This window comes from Corythoichthys intestinalis, chromosome 2, assembly GCF_030265065.1.
Source record: "Corythoichthys intestinalis isolate RoL2023-P3 chromosome 2, ASM3026506v1, whole genome shotgun sequence".
In the NCBI taxonomy this organism is placed as follows: Eukaryota; Metazoa; Chordata; class Actinopteri; order Syngnathiformes; family Syngnathidae; genus Corythoichthys; species Corythoichthys intestinalis.
The window spans coordinates 4,443,520-4,465,615 of record NC_080396.1 but is presented as its reverse complement, the minus strand read 5'-3'; the positions used below and the strand labels follow the sequence as shown (position 1 = coordinate 4,465,615).

Genomic DNA, 22,096 nt, shown 5'->3' with positions numbered 1-22,096 from the left:
GTATTAACACCAGGGGTGCTAATAATTGTAACACACATTATTTGATGTCAAATAATTATTTGCTACTACTAAATACTAAAAAACACATCTTTTTCAGGAGTGCCAATAATTATGGAGGGCACTGTATGTCCCTACGGTCCCTATACAAACCTACGCCCTTGTTAACAACCCTGATGGTATCGTGACACTGGCATATTGAGATGCATCGTATCATTAGTTTAAGTGTATCGGTTCAGCCCTGATGTGAACCTAGAATTTTTCAGCACTCTTATTTGCCCTCCATTTCCTGGACTTCTTTTCCCCTCACTGACCACCTCTGTTTCTGATTTTCCCATCCTCCCCGCCCCCTCATGTCACTCCCTCCCGGTTTCCTTCCTTCCTTCCCTTTCTCTTTCGCTCACTCTAGTGAGCTCAGCACCAATACTTCTCAAAGCTCTCACATCTGGAGCTGGCGATCGCGGCCAACACGCCAGGGAACCGCCGACTGCTCTCCAGACTCTCTCAGGTTTTGCCTTCTTATTCGGCTAAATGTTTGTTTTCTTTCCAACTTTTTAGCCTCATCTAGCACAGCTTCATCTGAATGGCTCTTTGTCTTTTCTGAGCAGTTGTTTCCTGTCTCCGCTGTCCTTTCGCTCCCCTCTGTCTTCCCTGTTACTCACTCGAAAGTTGTGTTGAAACTGCCCACAGTTTCTCTTCATGGCTTCATTGTCAGGACTTTTAGAAGGTGTGTGTTTAAATGGTGAGTCATCATATCCAAGTTTTGTTAGTCTATAGTTTATACAGTCCCTGACAAAAGACTTGTCGCTTATCCATTTTGTAGAAACAATTGCTAATAACCTGACTTTTACTTATTCAATTGGTTTCAGAAATGGCTCATATGAAAGCTAAGACCCTCCCAAATGAGGTCAAATTTTGGCAAGACAAAAGTTTTGTCGCCTACAGAAAGAAGTGTGAAAATTGAACAAAAAATGTACTTCAAATTAAAGATGAGTGGGTCGTGCAGTCTGTAACGTTAAATACAATTAGAAAACGATTTAATTAAAAAAATATATATATATATAAAAAAAAAAAGGCATGGCCGATTTTTTTTTTTTTTATATTGTGACAAAATATTGCCATCTAGTGTATTTGTTGAGCTTGCAGTAAATGATACTGTGGCCAAGCCCAAATGCATGATGGGAAGTGGAACCATGACTGTGCGTAGTGATCCCAATTGATATATCTTCTCTGCGTTGGGAAATAACATAAGGTGGTAAGAAAAAGATCAATTGCTACCTTGCTTCCCCACATTGCTTTCCATAATATTTCTAATCGTAGGGAGAGGGATTGTTAGGCTTTAGCCAATTAAAAAAAAGGCTCCAAAGGCTGCCATTATTCACTCTACTCATTTTACGCTGCCTTTTCTCTCTCTATATAGGTAAAACGGCGCCATTACAGATTGAGCGCGACAATGCGTGAGTGGGTCGTGCAGCGCATGCATTAATTGCGTTAAATATTTTAACGTGATACATTTTTTAAAAAATTAATTACCACCATTATTGGGATAAATCTGATAACCCTACCTTAAGCCTAAACTAAAAACTCTGGATGAGTGTAACATATTATGTCTGTAACGTTAAATACAATTAGTAAACGATTTAATTAAAAAACATATGAATATTAAAAAAATATCGGGTCCGATCACGTCATTTTCAAAGTATCGGAATCGGCAAAAAAATATCTGACATGCCTTTTTAAAAAAATATATATTAGGGGTGTCAAACGATTAAAATTTTTCATCGAGTTAATTACAGCAAAAAAATTAATTAATCGTAATTAATCGCAATTAATCGCAATTCAAACCATCTATAAATTATGCCATATTTTTCTGTAAATTATTGTTGGAATGGAAAGATAAGACACAAGATGGATATATATACATTCAACATACGGTACATAAGTACTGTATTTCTTTATTATTACAATAAATCAACAAGATGGCATTACCAATATTAACATTCTGTTAAAGCGATCCATGGATAGAAAGACTTGTAGTTCTTAAAAGATAACTGTTAGTTAGTTAGTTAATGTTAGTTATAGAAATTTTATATTAAAACCCCTCTTCATGTTTTCGTTTTAATAAAATTTGTAAAATTTTCAATCAAAAAATAAACTAGTAGCCTGCCATTGTTGATGTCAATAATTACTCACACAATGCTCATGGGTGCTGAAGCCTATAAAATCAGTCGCACCCAAGCGGAGCCAAAACTCCGAAAAACACAAGTACACATTTCACTGTGCTGTCATTGTAATCTGTTTGAGCGGGGCATTTGTGCGTTCATTGCGTCAAATATTTTAACGTGATTCATTTTAAAAATTAATTAACGCCCGTTAACGCGATAATTTTGACAGCCCTAATATATATATATATATATATATTTTTTTTTTATTTAAATCGTTTTCTAATCGTATTTAACGTTACAGACAAAATGCACTTACACTCATCCAGAGTAGTTTTAGCCTAAAGTAGGACTATCAAATTTATTGAGATAACGGTGGTAATTAATTTTTAAAAATTAATCACGTTAAATAATTAACGCGTGCGCTGCACGACCCACTCACGCATTGTCGTGTTCAATCTTAAAAGACGCCGTTTTACCTATAGATAGCGCTAAAAGGCAGCGTATAATGAGTAGAGAGAATTATGACAGCCTTTGGAGCCATTTTCTATGTACCTAAAGCCTTACAATACCTCTCTCAGCAATTAAAAATAACGTGGGAGGCAACGTGGGGAAGAAGGGTAGTAATTGATCATTTTCTTAACACCCTATGTTCTTTCCCAACGCAGAGAAGATATATCAATTGGTGCCCCTACGCACAGTCATAGTTGCACTTCCCATCATGCATTTGGGCAGAAGTTAAATGGCTGCAGTATCATTTACTGAAAGCTAAAAAAATACACTAGTTGGCAATATTTAGTCACAAAATACGAAGTCACATTTATCCTTTAAGAATTACAAGTCTATCCGTGGATCCCTCTCACAGAAAGAATGTTAATAATGTAAATGCCATCTTGAGGATTTATTGTCATAATAAACAAATACAGTACTTACAGTACAGAGTTTTATTCATTTTTTCTTAATGTATTGCCAAAATGTACGTACATGATCAGGAAAAATTATCGGGATCTGCAGATACTCAAACTAAAAGGATCGAGATCGGATCGGGAGCAAAAAAACATGATCGGAACAACCCTACTTCAAATACAAAAATATGTTACATAACATAAGCGAATGAAGTAGTGGTGCTGTGAGATCCAAATTTAATATTTTGTATGACTTCCATGGATTCATACAATTTATTGATGAAATCTTCAGGAACATCAAAGAACGCAGTCTTGCATGCCTCCCAGAGTTCATCAACATTCTTGGGTTTCGTCTTCCATGCTTCCTCTTTCATCCTACGCATGTCTGGTGACTGGGCTGGCCAGTCCTGGAGGATCGTGATCTTCTTTGCCTTGAGGAACTTTGAGGTAGAGATTGAAGTATGCGGTGGAGCGCCATCCTGCTGCAGAATGTGTCCCTTTTTATGGTTAGGAATGTAAGAGGCAGCTAAGATTTATTAATATTTCAAACTATATATGTTTCCTTCGACCCTGCAGATCTCTCGCACACCCCCATACTGGATGTAACCCCAGACCATGATTTTGCCATCACCAAACTTCACTGTTTTCTGAGTGAATCTCGTATCCATGCGGGCTTCAGTAGGTCTCCTGCAATATTTGCGGCGACTGTGGCGTAATTCAATGGAAGATTCATTTGAAAATCCACCTTTTGCCACTTTTCCATCCTTTTGACAGGCTGTGGGCCTTGGCAATGCCACGCGTTTTTTTAATTGTCTGCACCCTGAGAGAAAAATAGTCTGAATATCAACAAATCTTAGCTGCCTCTTACATTCCTAACCATGAAAAGGGACAAATTCTTCAGCAGGATGGTGCTCCATCGCATACTTCAATCTGTACCTCAAAGTTCCTCAAGGCAAAGAAGATCAAGATCCTCCAGGACTGGCCAGCCCAGTCACCAGACATGAACAGGATGAAAGAGGAAGCATGGAAGATGAAACCCAAGAATGTTGATGAACTCTGGGAGGTATGCAAGACTGCTTTCTTTGATGTTCCCGATGACTTGTATGAATCCTTGCCGAACCACATGGATGCAGTCCTTCAAGCCCATGGAAGTCATACAAAATATTAAATTTGGATCTCACAGCACCGCTACTTAATTCGCGTATTTTATATAACATATTTTTGTATTTGAAGTACATTTATTTGCTCAAATTTCACACTACTTTCTGTAGGCGACAACACTTTTGTCTTGCCAAAATATGACCTTTATGTCTTCATTAAATGATAAATCTTTTTCAGTGAAACAAAGATATTTTTGTCCATTTATCATCATTTGGGAGGGTCTTAGCTTTCATATGAGCCATTTCTGAAACCAATTGAATCATTAAAAGTCAGGTTATTTGGGCCCGAGCACCAACATGGTGCGAAGGCCCTATTTTTATGCTAAGGATTATTAGGGCCCGAGCACTAACCGTGCGAAGGCCCTATTGTTTTGCAAAGGATTATTATTTTTTTTTCCAGGGCAAATGAAAACGGCCAATTCGGAGGCCTGAACATGCACGAAAAGTCACCAAAATTTGCACATACGTGCGGAAAATTGTAAATTCCGATAATTTTGCAACGTTGCAAAAAAATCTAACAAAATGGCTCAGTGGCGCCCCCTTGAAATTTTAAAATTGACCTATAACATTAGGGTCTGTCAGCGTCGAGCAATGAAATTTGGGGAGTCTATACCTTGTCCAAAACCGCATCCAAAAAAGCATTGGCACCCATATTCCAAACCCAACAGGAAATCAGTTATTTTGGATCGAATATGAAATTTTTATCGATTTATAGTGTGCACATTTGAGACCTTTTCGCCAAGGGAGTTAGTTGGATCATCTTCAAAATTGGTGAGGCTGTTCAAGAGACATATGAGATCTTAAGTTTTGAAAATGGTGCGTTTTAATTCACGGGTCTGACCTGGGCGTGGGGCCAAAGTCGGCCATTTTTTCGGCAAAATGACAAATTCAGTAAAAGACTAATAGCTCCTTGACACAACGTTCAATCTTTTTCATATCTGGCATGTATGTGCGGGATCCCTCCCTTAACACGAGTGCATTGAAACATTACCCATTAGGCCTAGCGCCCCCTAGTGGGAACAGGAAATGCCTTTTTTTACTAAACAGACTCCTCCTCCAAGGAAAAAAATATATTCACCTGAAACCTGCATCAGGGGAGCCATAAGACATGTGTTCAGGTGCCTGATGAAAAATACTGAGGTTTGGTTGAAGCAGAAGGGTCCAACAGGAGAAGTGAACATGACTGAAGCCATTTCGTCTCACCACAAGTTTTGAACAGTCATAACTTCTGAAGATCTACAGATCGGAGATCGGAAGCTCTACAACATATCTGCGCCAAACATCTCGTGCTTGTTGAGTCATGCTCTGAAGGGTCCTGTACGGGTCATTTGCATCAACCCTACATTGCCAACTAGTGGCAATAGAAAGTCACTCGTTTTTCCAATACATGTCCAGTTCTTTTCAGGTTATCATTGTAGTTTCAAGACGTTTTGAAATACCTATTTTACGGCCCATGTCCACATGTCTCTGTCTGTTGCCGTGACGACCCTTTGTTCATCATTAAAAGGAAATATTTTTTTTCAGAGACTCAGGCAGCTTATAGAGCCACAGAATTTGGAGCACTCGGTCGAATTGGCCCAGTTAGAAGATTCATTTTGGTTTTGAATAAGGGCTTGGCTGCACAGCTCAGTAGTGGCTCCTTTTTTGTAGTACTCTCTCCAATAGGGGTTTTTATCTCTTAGGTGTGTGAATGTAAAGAGGCGACTTTCGAGCATGTTAGGTTCTAATGAGAGGATTAGAGAGGAGGATCTGCCACCACCCTGACCTGCACACTGTCCGAGTTGCATGACGTCCGAGTTGCGCTAGTTTGCGAGGGCCCGTTCAGTCCTGCTTGCAGGCCTAGTTATTATTCTTTTTTCATGGCAAATGAAAAAAAAAAAGCAATCGGATCGGGAAATATCGGGATCGGCAGATACTCTAACTAAAACTATCGGGATCGGATCGGGAGCAAAAAAACATGATCGGAACAACCCTAATTTTTAATGCTTCTTTTTTTCCCCAAAAATACAAACGTATCTTTGCGTGGCCTTGCTGATAATTACAACATTCAAAAATGTAAATTCAATATAAAAGGTGCATAAAACTAAAAAAAGTGCTTTAATTGAATCATTAAAGAGCATACGACAGGAGAAAAAAAGTCTTAAATAGCATTATTATGTGAATTAGAATCGTATTTTGAGACGATTCGACTATACACAACAATTTAGCAAAGCGCAGATGACGAGAAATTAGTCTTTTAATCTGCCGGTTAGCCACGCCTACCATTATAGGGCTCTAGTGTCCCCAACAGGTGGATGACATCAGCGGGTGACTGGGCTCCTCGGTTTTACTATTCAGCCCACTGAGGGGGAATTATTCAGAACGAGGAAAACGCCATGAAGAGAGCCGCAAAATGTCATTGTTTCAGTCTCTTTACTTCAATATTTTTACATGATATTCTTTTTATCCAAGTATTTTCCCCAATTGCTAAATAAATGGCATGGTCATGACAAATAACAGTCTTGGAATATGAAATAATAAAAATGCACTTATTTAGGACGACATGGCGAAATTACTCCATAATGGTCAAAACTGTCGACTTCACCTTTACTGTCGCACCTCCCGAACGATATTTTATGACACCTAAATCGGACATATGTCATTTCCCTTCCCCGGCTTCGGAGAATGTAAACAAACCAAGAGGAGTGACAGCTAGCCGACATGCTAACCCGAACCGAGTGATGTTTCAAAGTCTTCGAAGTGGAAAATAACACATAACTAGCCCGGGTCATTTGACATGACGACTGGGTCGTCGATTGTCTCCGCGGATCTGCAAACCGCCCGGCAGAGAGCAATTTACAGTTCGTTCCCCGGAGGAGGGCGGCTGCAGTTGTTGTGCAGCTAATGTGCACGAGGAGAGCTTTTTACATGCTTATCAATGATCAAACATAAGTAGTCCTTTATTTTAAGAAAGTTTGTAGTGTTTACTTTGTAATCGCTGTATTAATATTTGACATGATACAAAACAAGATGTTTACTCACTTCCTCGTAAGTCCAATGGTCCCACAGTAGTAGGGCTTGGCCAATATCCACGGTGAATGGGAACCTTTTGAAACTCCAAAAAGGCGCACACGCCTCTCCCTCATACAGCAAGATTTTTCTGCAGCCGTTTGGCTGGCGTGATGCGAAAAATAAACATATTAATCCAAAAAATCAGCTGAATCCTTAGTCCTTATACACAACACTAGGCTGTATAGTGAAGAGGAGTCCTTCTCACGTACACGTCACAGCGCCCTCCTCCTCAATGCAAGACCGAAGCCAGAAGTCACTCATTTTCATGGCGCGGGATTCAAAAAACTAAATAAATCTAGCGATCGCTTCCACACACATCCAAGCGGTCCATATCATTCAGGAGCATAAAATACCGCGTGTATTATGAAATAAACATGCTTTTTCGTGTCACATGCACTTTAAATAGCAACATAAGAGCATGTTCAAGACTTTTTTTTTTTTTAATTGCGGATGCTGACAGGGGGATTTGCTTTATTTTTTTGAGAGACCTCTTGTTTTTGCTTTTGATCAAGCAAAGTTTCAGCAACTGCACTCATACAATCTTTGACAATGGGTGCGTCTCTGAAAGACTTTTTGTTTTGACCCAATATCCACGCTATTCTGAGGGAGCATTCATTTGCGCGTTGCTGTGCAGTGAATAAATGAACCATGAGCCTTGAGGTGCGATCATATTGAGCCCTTAATTCAGCTATTTTTTTGAGAACGGATGGAAGAATTCATAGGGAAACTTTGCAAAAAAGCTGCGTGTCATAGTGCCTTTTCAAATTGCTGCTTTTTACAAGCGCTACCGTCTCGGAACAGATGAGGCGTAGCGGTCTTGTGCTGCCGCCAGGTAAAATGAACAAAAATGTGTTGGTCCACTCCTCCTTAAACACTCCGTTTTCTGCATCGATCTTGCTTAGTTTTGAGCACGCCATTTGCCGTACCTTTTCGCCTCTTCCTCCAACTTCATTCGGCTCAGTTTTTGGCTGTCACTCCGCGAATTCTGGAAAGCGAGTGTGAGACATGCTGTTCTAAAAATAACTTTCAAATGCTTCACTCCCATTGGCTGGCTCACGCGCGTCACCGCTAAGGTTTTTGTTTGTTGCCCACCTCCGCTCTGCAAACCCGCAGACAAAAATGATTTTTGTTGTTGCAACGTGTATTAGACCGGACAGCTTGAGATCCGGTCCAGACGGCGTGGGGGTCCGGAACCGGACCAAGGTCCGAGGTTCCGTGACCTCTGTTCTACATGATAAAATATCTGAGTTAGTGCTCGTCCGAGACATATGATTCCGTACTTTTTGCTAGGGGTTGTATTCCAACTTTTTCCTCATAATATTACAACTTTAATCTCCTAATGTTATGTTTGACTCCATGACACAATACTTTTTGCTCTTAATATTGCGACTTTTTTCTTCTTGGATGAGAACGCATGACTTTATTATCTTCATATTTCAACTAGGGCTGCAGCCATTGATTATTTGAGTGGTTGATTAATCGATGAACTAGTTAGTTTGAATAATCAGGTAATTGGATAAGGAACACAAAAAAATTAAAATACCTGAGCTGAGCCTCAAAAGGTATTAAAAAAAGATCTTAGTACAAGAAAAGAACAATTGGCTAACTTGCACTGCAAAAGTCCGCTAGCTTAAACGCTATAAAATGCTAACTTTTTTTTTTTTTTACAATGTGCTTAACAAATGGTTCAAAGTTCAAACACATATTCCCAGGAAAAAAACTGTTGAATACACCTATAAACTAAATCAAGAAAGCATTAAAAAAAAAAAAACTTAGCTGATGTTGGTCTTAACAGGGAGCAGCTGGATTCAGCCATGTGAAATAGGTTTTTTTCATATTCACTGTTGCCACTAGATGGCAGTGTATCCACCCAAATCAATAAAACTAAATGCAAACACTTTCCAAACCAAGCATTACAATGCCACTTTAGTTAAACGAATGTTCAAAGCAGCAAAATTTAATTATCTTTTTTCTAATTAAATTACTCTAGTTAATCGATTAATAGCTGCTGACCTAATTTCGACTTTTAATTTTGCAATGCTATTCACTTCACTCTCGTAGTGCTATTTTTTTCTTGTTTTGTTTGGCACTAATACTAAGTCATAAAATGCAGTTGTTCTTCTTAAAACTGAAACTTACTGAAACTGTAACAAGGATGTTCTCTAATCTGGCAAACTGTTCCAGAAATAAACAAATGTAAAGTATAAGTTTAGTAAAAGCAGAAGTGGGTAGAGTAGCCAAAAATTGTACTCAAGCATAAACTTCACCATCAGTTGACAAGACAGCTCCCACAAACGTTGCGACAAGCCTTCACGTTGGGGGCCGACCCAGACAGAGCGTTTGGCTTTAACTGTGATAAACTAAAACACACGCTGCATTCAAACTATGCTTGTGCCGGTATGAGATTCAGACGATATGATAACCAAAAAATATCAAAAATATCACAGTTTCATGGTATCACGGTATTGCAGCTTAATTACAGCTCTAAAATGTGTTAACTATCTGGGTTAAAAAAAAGAGCAACCCATGGACTTCATAATGATATTGACGGGACACGGGGCGCAGGGCCGATTAATAGGGGGCATGGCAATGGAATCACAGACAAAGAGCTTTTTTTGTTCAAAATTCTTGTCAATAAATGCTTAAATCCCTGAATTCTTCATAGATATGGATGCAAAACAGTCTCGATTCTTGGTTAAAAGCACAGAAAAAAAAGTGCATTTAGCATTTTCTACGTAAATATTATGTCGAAGTACGATGCTAGTCTGTTAGTCAATGTGGCAGCCGACATATGTAAATAGAGCTTTTCCGGTGAAATTCTTGTGAATAAATGCTGACACCCCTGAATTATTTATAGATGTGAACTTAACAGTCGCTAGTCTTTGTTAAAAGAGCATAAAAACAGGCAGTTAGCATTTATTTCATGTAAATATGTCGAAGAATTATGCTAGTCTGTTAGTAAACGTGGCGTTAGCCTTACAACAAAGAGCTTTTTCTGTTGAAAATTTTTGTGAATAAATGCTTAAATCCCAGAATTCTTTATACATATAAACATAAAACAGTCTCAATTCTTTCTTAAAAGAGAAAAAAAACTGGCAGTTTTACGTAAAAATGTTGAAGAATGATGCTAATCATTGTGGTGGGCGTCATATGCAAACAGAGCTTTTCCATTGAAAATTCTTCTGAATAAATGCTTAAATCCAGGAATTCTTTATAGACTTGGACGTAAAACAGTCTCGATTCTTAATTAAAACAAAACAAAAAAAATGTACAGTTAGCATATATTTTATGTAAATATGTCGAAGTACGATCTTAGTCAATGTGGTGGGTGCCATATGTAAACAGAGCTTTTCTGTTGAAAATTCTAGTGAATAAATGCTTAAATTCCTAAATTCTGTATAGATATGGACCTAAAACAGTCTTGATTCTTTGTTAAAAGCAAAAAAAAAAAAAAAAAATGTACGGTTAGCATTTATTTTATGTTAATACGTCGAAGTACGATGTTAGTCAATGTGGTGGGGGCCATATGTAAACAGAGCTTTTCGGTTGAAAATTCTAGTGAATAAATGTTTAAGTCCCAGAATTTTTTATAGATATGGATGTAAAACAGTCTAGATTCTGGGCTAAAGCAAAAACAAAAAACAAAAAAACGTGCTGCTAGCATTTATTTTACGTAAATATGTCAAAGTACGATGCTTGTCTGTTAGTAAATGTGGTGACAGCTTTACAACAAAGAGCTTTTTCTGTTGAAAATTCTTGTGATTAAATGCTTAAATCCCTTAATTCTTTATGGATATGAATGTAAAACAGTCTCGAGTCTTGGTTAAAAGAGCAAAAAAACAGGCAGTTAGCATTTATTTTACGTAAATATGTCGACGAATGATGCTAGTCTGTTAGTCAATGTGGCGGCCGCCTTATGTAAACAGAGCTTTTCTGGTGAAAATTCTTGTGAGTCAATGCTTAAATCCCTGAACTCTTTATAGATATGGTTGCAAAACAGTCTCGATTCTGGGTTAAAAGCAAAAAAAAAAAAACCAAAAACATGCAGTTGGCATTTATTTTACGTAAATATGTCGAAGTACGATGCTAGTCTGTTAGTAAATGTGGCGACAGCCTTACAACAAAGAGCTTTTCCTGTTGAAAATTCTTGTGATTAAACGCTTAAATCCCTGAATTCTTTATGGATATGAACGTAAAACAGTCTCGAGTCTTGGTTAAAAGAGCAAAAAACCAGGCAGTTAGCATTTATTTTACGTAAATATGTCGAAGAATGATGCTAGTCTGTTAGTCAATGTGGCGGCCGCCTTATTGTATGTAAACAGCTTTTCCGGTGAAAATTATTGTGAATAAATGCCTAAATCCCTGAATTCTTTGTAGATATGGACGTAAAACAGAATGATTTTAGTCAATGTGTTGGCCGCCATATGTAAACAGAGCTTTTCCGTTGAAAATTCTTGTGTATAAATGCTTAAATCCCTGAATTCTTTATAGATAGCGGTTTGAGAGCCTTGAAAGGTGGAAAAGCGCTATACAAGTATAACACCATTTACCATTTACCAGATATGGACGTAAAACAGTCGAAGAATGATGCTAGTCTGTTAGTCAATGTGGCGGCCGCCTTATGTAAACAGAGCTTTTCTGGTGAAAATTCTTGTGAATCAATGCTTAAATCCCTGAACTCTTTATAGATATGATTGCAAAACAGTCTCGATTCTGGGTTTAAAGCAAAAAAAAAAAAAAAAAAACGTGCGGTTAGCATTTATTTTACATAAATAATATGTCGAAGCACGATGCTAGTCTGTTAGTCAATGTGGAGGCCGCCATATGTAAACAAAGCTTTTCCGGTGAAAATTCTTTTGAATAAATGCTTAAATCCCTGAATTCTTTATAGATATGGTTGCAAGACAGTCTCGATTCTTGGTTAAAAGCAAAAAAAAAAAAAAAAAAAAAAAAAAAAACGTGCAGTTAGCATTTATTTTAGGTAAATATGTCGAAGTACGATGCTAGTCTGTTAGTAAATCTGGCGTCAGCCTTACAACAAAGAGCTTTTTCTGATGAAAATTCTTGTGAATAAATGCTTAAATCCCTGAATTCTTTATAGATATGGTTGCAACACAGTCTCGATTCTTATTTAAAAGCAAAAAAAAAAAAAAAAAGTTAGCATTTATTTTACATAAATATGTCTGACAATATGGCGGTAGCCTTACAACAAATAGTTTTATGTAGAAAATTCTTGTGAAAAACAAAAAAATCTAATAATTACCTTGAATCCTCGAACAAATCACTCCTGAGACAATCCATCCTGTTTGTAGGCGGTACAGCTTTCATACTTTTTCAACCTAAATCCGGCATTGGATTGCTGCATGTGTTGCTGCAACATCTGCAAATAAGTAAAGCGGATTGTGGAAGGAATCAGTGAAGGACGAATCTGACCCGTCAATATCATTATGAACTCTATGTTACACTCCATTCAGCGTTTTTACATTTGCTTCGTGTCAAAACCTGACAAGAAGTTGAAATCAATGTAGGAAACTGGAGGATTACACTTTTTTTTTGCATAAACAATCATATAAAAAATACTCCAATATGACAAACTGAGTGACGAATTACAACAGTATTTTCTGGACTATAAGTCACCCTTTTTTCATAGTTTGCCTTGGCTTAGCTTACTTTGCCTTGCCTAGTACTTAGCTTGGAAGTGAGGCTTTGGTTACATTGTCTCATAAATAACATTTCTCACTGTACATAGGTGTCAGCATTATGGAACAGCATGAAGGAACATCGAAGGAGGTGCCCGCTTCAGAAAGACTGAGCGTCCCCCTCAAAAACCTGAAGATGATATTTGAAAAGCGGGAATCGGACCAGGTCAGTGTCACGACTAGAATAGCGAACCCGTTTTATTCCATCATCTCACGAGCGATCCAGCTGGTCTGATCGCTCCTTATTATCAGGCCAACGATCGGTCACGCGCCGAGTCGATGAGTCTGCTTGTTGTCGAAGAGCCTCGGAGGCGTCACGCTCCCAGTCACATGGTGTGGCTTTTCCTTCAGCTGACCGCATCTCCCTTCATGCTCCAAAAAAAGAGGCTAATGTTTAAAAGCGGAGCATGACGGAAGAAGCGCTTTGCCTGGAGTCATGAGTGTCATGGAGAATGGAAAATGGGAGTATATGGTAAAAAACAAAAAGGATTGAGTTTTTAAAATGTATTGATTAGAGGTGTGCATCGGCACTGCCCTCACGATTCGATTCGATTCAGAGGGTCACGATTCGATTCGGCAATGCATCGCGATGCATTAAAGCCTGGGATGCATTAAAATTCTAAAGCAAAGCATATTTTTCGTTAATCATGAGGCAACACAATCGGTCAGATATTAAACAACTTTTTATTGGCTCTTGTGTCACTCCTGGTTGAAGTCAAATGAAAATACTTTCAGATATGTATATATATATATATATATATATATATATATATATATATATATATGTATTTGTATATATATATAAAAATTAGGGCTGTCAAACGATTACAAATTTTAATCGAGTTAATTACAGCTTAAAAATTAATTAATCATAATTAATCGCAATTAATCGCAATTCGAACCATTTATAAAATATGTCATATTTTTCTGTAAATTATACATATATTCTGTGAAATAAATTGTTGGAATGGAAAGATAAGACACAAGATGGATATATACATTCAACATACGGTACATAAGGACTGTAGTGGGCATTTCACTCTACTGTCATTTAAATCTGTCTATGCTGTCCTCACTCCGAAGCGTCTACTTTTTCCAAAGCTAGACAGCTAGTGAACGACGCCATAATAATCAGACTTCTTTCTTTTTCATCTGATTTATTAATAAAATGGCCTCAAACCATTGTCCTCTTTCGACCGTAGTGAAACTACAAAAAAAAAGTACACAAGCATTGCAACAACGTTAGCTTAGCACGCTATACAGGTTCACTAAACATAAACAAAAAGCATCTCATACAAAAAATATAACATTTCACTTACTAACATAATATGTACATTCTTTACAACAACCATACTTACGGACAAATCTTGTCCAAGGATCATATAAGCACAACATTACAACGTAGGCGTCAGCCCGAAACATCGTGCAGCCATATTGAACTGGCAAGACAACAATAAACCATGTCGCAAAGCAACCACAAGAGTTCGCTGTTAGACAGCACAAAAAGCCTTGCTGTAAAACTTACCAAAAGGCAGAATACTGTCTGAGCGGGACATGTGCGTTAATTGCGTCAAATATTTTAACGTGATTAATTAAAAAAATTAATTACCGCGCGTTAACGCGATAATTTTGACAGCCCTAATGTAAATATACAGTGGGGAGAACAAGTATTTGATACACAGTCAATGGGAAAACCCATTGGCAGTGTATCAAATACTTGTTCTCCTCACTGTGCGTGTATATATATATATATATATATATATATATATATATATATATATATATATATATATATATATTTAAAAAACAAACAGATCACAGCATTTAATTGGTGCTTTGAATGAGACCAGGGCTTTCTCTTTTTTTTTTTTTTACACACAGTAGCAGCCTTTCACACAGTGCAACATCTGAACTCCTGTGCAAAATCAGTAATAACAGTCACTGTATTTTAGTCACAACGACCCATCAATAAAAATATTCAAGTAAATACTAAAGAAAACGACAAAGAAAATATTGTAGTGCAGCAACATCTTTATCGCAATATGAATCCAGGGATCAGTTCAGTTGCAAACAAAACATCAACTTAATTGCAATGTAGAACAAAAGTGAAATGTAGGCCTAGCCCACTATATATGTGCAATAGAGGTTAGAGCGGGCCTAAAAAATCCAGCTCGACCCGACACGGCCCGCTGGTATTGAAACCCAACCCGGCCCGAGCCCGATCAATTGACTAGATTAACCCAAATTTTTGTTGTTGTTGCTGTTATTGGAGTGACACGAAAAAAACAACAACGCAGCAGCAGCAATTTATTTTCATTTTTTCGACGCAAGTTTTCTTAATGTTTAAATAGTCTACATATTTTCATGATCATTATAAAAGCATTTACACAGTGAAATAATGCTGGGAAAGTTTAATCTAAAAACAAAAACAAAAAACAACAACAACAAAAAAACGGTTTTGCAGACACACAGAGGAGAAGATTCAAAAGGATCACATTTGTGTTGCCTTTGTGTGCATAAATAAAAGTGTCCTTCGTAACGAATTCTCAGTTAGCAGAAAAAAACGAAACTTTTCTTGATGTTTAAATAGTCTACATATTTTTATGATCATTATAAAAGCATTTACACAACGAAATAATGCTGGGAAAGTTTAATCTAAAAAAAAAACAAAAAAAACGGTTAAACGGTTTTGCAGACACACAGAGGAGACGATTCAAAAGGATCACATTTGTGTTGCCTTTGTGTGCATAAATAAAAGTGTCTTTCGTAACGAATCGCAAGCGCCACAGCGGGAGGAGAAGTAGAAAAAGCGGGCGGCGCCACGCATTCTTGTGCGTGCACAAGCAAATGCACAATACAGAGAGCCTGCTCTCGGTTTTATCCCATTTTTTAAAAAATAATTTATTAGTCGGCGCGGCGGCCCGACCCGACCCGAACGTGGATGCTTAACATTTCGGGTCGGGTCGGGCCCAAAATGTTCGGGTTCGGGCACAAGATCCAACCTCTAAGAGATACGACATAACATAACAATGGCTAAAGCAGAGAAAGCGGGAGCGAGAAAGATTATTGATGCACCTAAGACATTGAAAGCAGACATCTGGAGAATTTTGGCTTTTACGAGGTTGGTGGAAAACTTGACCAGAGTTATGCGTGTGTAGAAAATGAAACATGAGAATAATAATACAAATGGGGAAACCAAATCCGTTGCATCACTGGAATTGCGCAGGGAAGATTTTTGAACGTACTTATATATTTTAAAATGCGCTGAATAGATTCGGCTTGTTGCCTGCATCGAATCGAATCGTCCATGCCCTGCATTGGGATGCATCGCCGCATCGATTATTGTTGACACCACTAGTATTGATAATACAACACATACAGTGCAATGAAAAGGGATCTGAACCTTTTGGAATTTGTCACATTTCTCCATAAAATCACCATCAAATCATAGGCGGAGTTTGCCTTTTGGGGCAGGGGGGGCACAACATGTTGATGACCCCAAAACGCGGTGTCAGCAATAAAATTAACTTATAAGAATATTTAAAATAATAAGTTGACAATTTTTTGTTTCCCATCACTCTTGAGGGGAATTCTAAATCGGGCTGCTTAGGCAATACTTTTTGCCAAGATCGTCATCCATTGAATTTGGTATGCCCGCTGGTGTCGTGCCAATGTAGTTACCCCAGTCAAAAATTGTATCCCCTGAGCAGAGCCATATGGAGGTAGATTTGTGTCTTTATTGTTCAATCAAAAAAAAGTTGCTTCAATTAAAAAAAAAAAAAAAAAGTTGCTTCAATCAAAATATATATTTTCAACCAAAAAAAGAAGTCGCATCAATCAAAAAAACATGTGTTTGAATGCAAAAAAAAAAAAAAAATTGAAACTCAAAAAACTCATGCATATGCAAAAATGCATGTGACGGCTATTTTTCTTTGATTATTATTATTATTGTTATTATTATTATTATTATTATTTTTTTTTTTCATTTAAGTAATGTTGATTTGTTTGGGCCGCATTTTGGCTAGGACATTTTTCTCTTTATTATTCAATCAAAAAACAGTAAGTTGCTTCAAAAAAATATAGATTTTGTAAAAGAAAAATCACTTCAATCAAAAAAAAGAAAAATTTCAATCATAGAAAAAAGTTTTTAATGTGAAAAAATATTTGAGGTTGAAAAATTTGCATATGAACACTTCATTTTTCATTGAAAAAGTTTTCTTTGATTGAAGCAATCCTTTTTGTGTTAGGGCCATATTATGGTTAGCACATCTGTATCTAAATCATTCAATCCCCCCAAAAAGTTGCTTCAATCAAAAAATAATATTATTTTCAATCAAAGAAAAAATAATTTTAAAAAATATTTTTTCTCCATTATATATATATATATATATTATATTTTATGCAAAGAAAATGACTGTCTAAGGTGCTCGAAAAATATTTCGACCTATTATAGAAATGTGTTTTTTGTTCATTTCATTCATTTTTGTTGCAGTTTTATTGCTTTTATTGCCATACAACTATATGAAAGTCAATTACATGCAATGACACTTTTCGGCCACCGGGGGGCTGGGGTGGCCGCCCTGCCCCCCTTAAGATCCGCTTATGCATCAAATGTCATGTGATCTGTCAAAATCACACAGATGTAAAAACAGTGTCTGCTTCAACTAAAACCACCCAAACATGTATAGGTTTTCATATTTTAATCAGAATACCATGCAAACAATGACGGAAGAGGGAAAAATAAGTGAACCCTCTGCCTAAGGATTCTTAAAGAGCATTTGAAACCTATTTTTACCAAACAATTTAAGTCAATCACTGATGAGTGGTTTAAAGCTGCCCTGCCCACTATAAAACACACACCAGGTAAGAATTGTCTTGATGAGAAGCATCGTCTGATGGGCATCATAGCTCGGTCAAAAGAGCTATTTGAAGACCTGTGATCAAGGATTGTTGATTTGTATAAAGCTGGGAAAGGATACAAAACCATCTCTAAAGGTCTGGATGTTCATTAAACAACAATTTGAACAAAAAAATGTACTTCAAATACAAAAATACGTTACATAAAATACGCGAATTAAGTAGCGGTGCAGTGAGATCCAAATTTAATATTTTGTATGACTTCCATGGGCTTCGGCAAGGATTCATGCAATTTATTGATGAAGTCATCAGGAAAATCAAAGAAAGCAGTCTTGCATGCCTCCCAGAGTTCATCAACATTCTTGGGTTTCGTCTTCCATGCTTCCTCTTTCATCCTGTTCATGTCTGGTGACTGGGCTGGCCAGTCCTGGAGGATCTTGATCTTGTTTGCCTTGAGGAACTATGAGGTAGAGATTGAAGTATGCAATGGAGCATCATCCTGCTGCAGAATTTGTCCCTTTTTATGGTTAGGAATGTAAGAAGCAGCTAATATTTGTTGATATTTCAGGCTATTTATGTTGCATTCCACCCTACAGATCTCTCGCACACCCCCATACTGGATGTAACCCCAGACCATGATTTTGCCACCACCAAACTTCACTGTTTCCTGAGTGAATCTCGACTGTGGTGTAATTCAATGGAAGATTCATCAGAAAAATCCACCTTTTGCCGACTGTGGTGTAATTCAATGGAAGATTCATCCGAAAAATCCACCTTTTGCCACAAAACAGTGAAGTTTGGTGGTGGCAAAATCATGGTCTGGGGTTACATCCAGTATGGGGGTGTGCGAGAGATCTGCAGGGTGGAAGGCAACATACAGTGGGGAGAAGAAGTATTTGATACACTGCCGATTTTGCTGGTTTTCCCACTTGCAAAGCATGTAGAGGTCTGTAATTTGTATCATAAGTTGTCTTCAACTGTGAGGGACGGAATCTAATACAAAAAATACAGAAAATCACGTTGTATGATTTTTAAATAATAAAATTGCATTTAATTGCATGAAATAAGTATTTGATACATCACAAAAATCGAACTTAATATGTGGTACAGAAACCTTCGTTTGCTATTACAGATACCAAACGTTTCCTGTAGTCCTTGACAAGGTTTGCACACACTGCAGCAGGGATTTTGGCCCATTTCTCCATGCAGATCTTCTCCAGAGCCTTCAGGTTTCGGGGCTGCTGCCGGGCAACACGGACTTTCAGCTCCCTCCATAAATTTTCTATCGGGTTCAGATCTGGTGACTGGCTAGGCCACTTCGGGACCTTAAGATGCTTCTTATGGAGCCACTCTTTAGTTGCTTGGCTGTGTGCTTTGGGTCGTTGTCATGCTGGAAGACCTAGCCACGACCCAGCTTCAGGGCTCTCACTGAAGGAGGGAGGTTGTCACCAAAGATCTGGCGATACATAACCCCATCCATCCTCCCCTCAATACGGTGCAGTCGTCCTGTACCCTTGGCAGAGGAGCAGCCCCAAAAAATGATGTTTCCTCCTCCATATTTCAGGGTTGGGATGGTGTTCTTGGGGTTTTACTCATCCTTCTTTTTCCTTCAAACACGATGAGCCGAGTTTAGACCAAAAAGTTCCATTTTGGTCTCATGACCTTCTCCCATTGCTCCTCTGGATCATCCAGATGGTCAGTGGCAAACTTCAGACGTGTCTGGACATGCACTGGCTTCAGCAGCGGGACTTTGCGTGCGCTGTAGGATTTGAATCCATGACGGCGTAATGTGTTTCCGATGGTTTTCTTCGAGACTGTGGTTCCAGCTCTCTTCAGGTCATTGACCAGGTCCTGCCGTGTAGTTCTGGGCTGATCCCTCACCTTCCTCATGATCAGTGATGCCCCACGAGGTGAGATCTTGCATGGAGCCCCAGAACGAGGCAGATTGACCGTCAACTTGAACTTCTTCCATTTTCTAATCATCGCTCCAACAGTTGTTACTAGGGTTGTTCCGATCATGTTTTTTTGCTCCCGATCCGATCGTTTTAGTTTGAGTATCTGTCGAGCCCGATATTTCCCGATCCGATTGCTTTTTTTTGCTCCCGATTGAATTCCGATCATTCCCGATAATTTTTCCCGATCATATACATTTTGGCAATGCATTAAGAAAAAAATGAATAAAACTCGGGAGAATATATACATTCAACATACAGTACATAAGTACTGTATTTGTTTATTATGACAATAAATCCTCAAGATGGCATGTACATTATTAACATTCTTTCTGTGAGAGGGATCCACGGATAGAAAGACTTGTGACTTTGTATATTGTGACTAAATATTGCCATCGAGTGTATTTGTTGAGCTTTCAGTAAATGATACTGTAGCCATGCCCAAATGCATGATGGGAAGTGGAACCATGACTGTGCGTAGTGCTACCAATTGATATATCTTCTCTGGGTTGGGAAATAACATAAGGTGTTAAGAAAAAGATCAATTGCTACCTGGCGTCCCATGATATTTCTAATCGTAGGGAGAGGGATTGTAAGGCTTTAGCCTAGTAAAAAGAGGCTCCAAAGGCTGCCAATATTAACTCTACTCTCGGGCTGCAGCTATCGAATATTTTAGTAATCGAGTAAGCGACTGAAAATTCTATCGATTAATCGAGTAATCGGATAAAACAAATATAGTTTTAGGTGAAGAGCAATTATAAATATACATGAGAAAACAAGACATTTCATCTAATTTTGAACCATTTTCAGTCAATCAATGTCTTTATTTTCGATGTATATTGTTGAAAACAGCCAACAATTGCATCTCAGATGTAACTAGAATTTAAAAAAAAAAAGACTAATTCACTGCTTTCACTCAAAAAACTTTTAGATCTTATAAAAAAAAAAAAAAAAATATATATATATATATATATATATATATATATATATATATATATATATATATATATATATATAAATGCCGTTACGCTTGATAACACACATCACTTAAAAGTTAGGATTTTTTTCCCACGAGTTTCAATTGAATTTCTCTTTGTGTCAAGCCATTTTTAAGTTCTAGTTAAGTTTTAAGTTAGTCTAAACTGTAAGTCCTGATAGGATTTTGAGTTTTTGCAGTGTTCAAAATAAATATATGATACAGGCTGTATTGGAGCACGTTAGGGACCAGTGCTACTTGGTGTTTATCCAGCAATGACTACTGAGCTAAAATTGATAGTTAGCATTATTGAGTTTTTATTTTACACCCTCATCACTCCACAACGCTGTTATGTTAAAGCCTGTATGTAAGACACGTTAGCCACGCATCGAAAGTGGTCATAATTAATAGAAACCTATCCCTCCGCAGGGCTAACGTTACGTGAGCTAGTAGCGACAGTAACGTTAATCTTATTTATTAGCGCTTAGCTCTCTTTATTAGCGCTTAGCGCTCTACTGCTTTAAGATGGCGGCTGTTTACTAACGCTGCCCAGACGCGGCCGAGTCTGTCATTTCGCATCTAGTTCAACATACATGTGATCTCTATGAGACGCATCAGACGCTACCTTTTACCAACGTAGCATCGTGCGGGCTAGTATTTAGCAACGTCGGCGTCGTTTGACAGCGCGTTGTCCCGAATTAAAAGTAGTCCGAGCAAAACGTGATGCTTAGAGCTGTCAAAATAAACGATTACTCGAGGTGAATAAAATTACTCGGATCAGTTTTTAAACTCGAGTTACTCGAGTTGCTCGAGTACTCGTTTCAGCTCTACTCTACTCATTTAACGCTGCCTTTTATCTCTCTATATAGGTAAAACAGCGCCATTACAGATTGAACGTGAAAATGCGTGAGTGGGTCGTGCAACGCATGCATTAATTGCGTTAAATATTGTACCGTGATACATTTATAAAAAAATTAATTACCGCCGTTGTCGGGATAAATTTGATAACCCTACCTTAAGCCTAAACTAAAGACTCTGGATGAGTGTAACATAATATGTCTGTAACGTTAAATACAATTAGAAAACAATTTAATTAAAAAAAAAATATATATATATATATATATATATATATTAAAAAAAGGCATGGCCGATATTTTTTTGCCAATTCCGATACTTTGAAAATGACGTGATCGGACTGGATCGATCGGGATGCCGATCGATCGGGACATCTCTAGTTGTTACCTTCTCACCAAGCTGCATGCTTATTTTCCTGTAGCCCATCCCAGCCTTGTGCAGGTCTATTATTTTATCCCTGATGTCCTTACACAGCTCTTTGG

General features: G+C 37.8%; 1 protein-coding gene and 1 long non-coding RNA gene across 3 annotated transcripts in view; one reads left to right on the top strand and one right to left on the bottom strand.

Annotated features, from left to right (window-relative positions):
- Nucleotides 1-560: 560 nt before the first annotated feature.
- The window catches only part of LOC130912032 (LIM domain and actin-binding protein 1-like), a 56,797-nt gene continuing 35,261 nt past the window's right edge, over nt 561-22,096 (top strand). The window contains exons 1-2 of one of the 2 annotated variants that reach the window (XM_057829796.1): nt 561-739; nt 13,025-13,140. In XM_057829796.1, coding sequence (XP_057685779.1) covers nt 697-739; nt 13,025-13,140 — 159 coding nt within the window. In that variant the 5' untranslated portion in view covers nt 561-696. The remainder of the gene's footprint in view (nt 740-13,024; nt 13,141-22,096) is intronic. The other variant, XM_057829795.1, reaches the window with a different exon arrangement.
- LOC130912033 (uncharacterized) overlaps nt 12,539-22,096 on the bottom strand; it is a 42,625-nt gene continuing 33,067 nt past the window's right edge. Inside the window, exon 3 of the long non-coding RNA XR_009062522.1 lies at nt 12,539-12,655. This is a non-coding gene — a long non-coding RNA (uncharacterized LOC130912033). The remainder of the gene's footprint in view (nt 12,656-22,096) is intronic.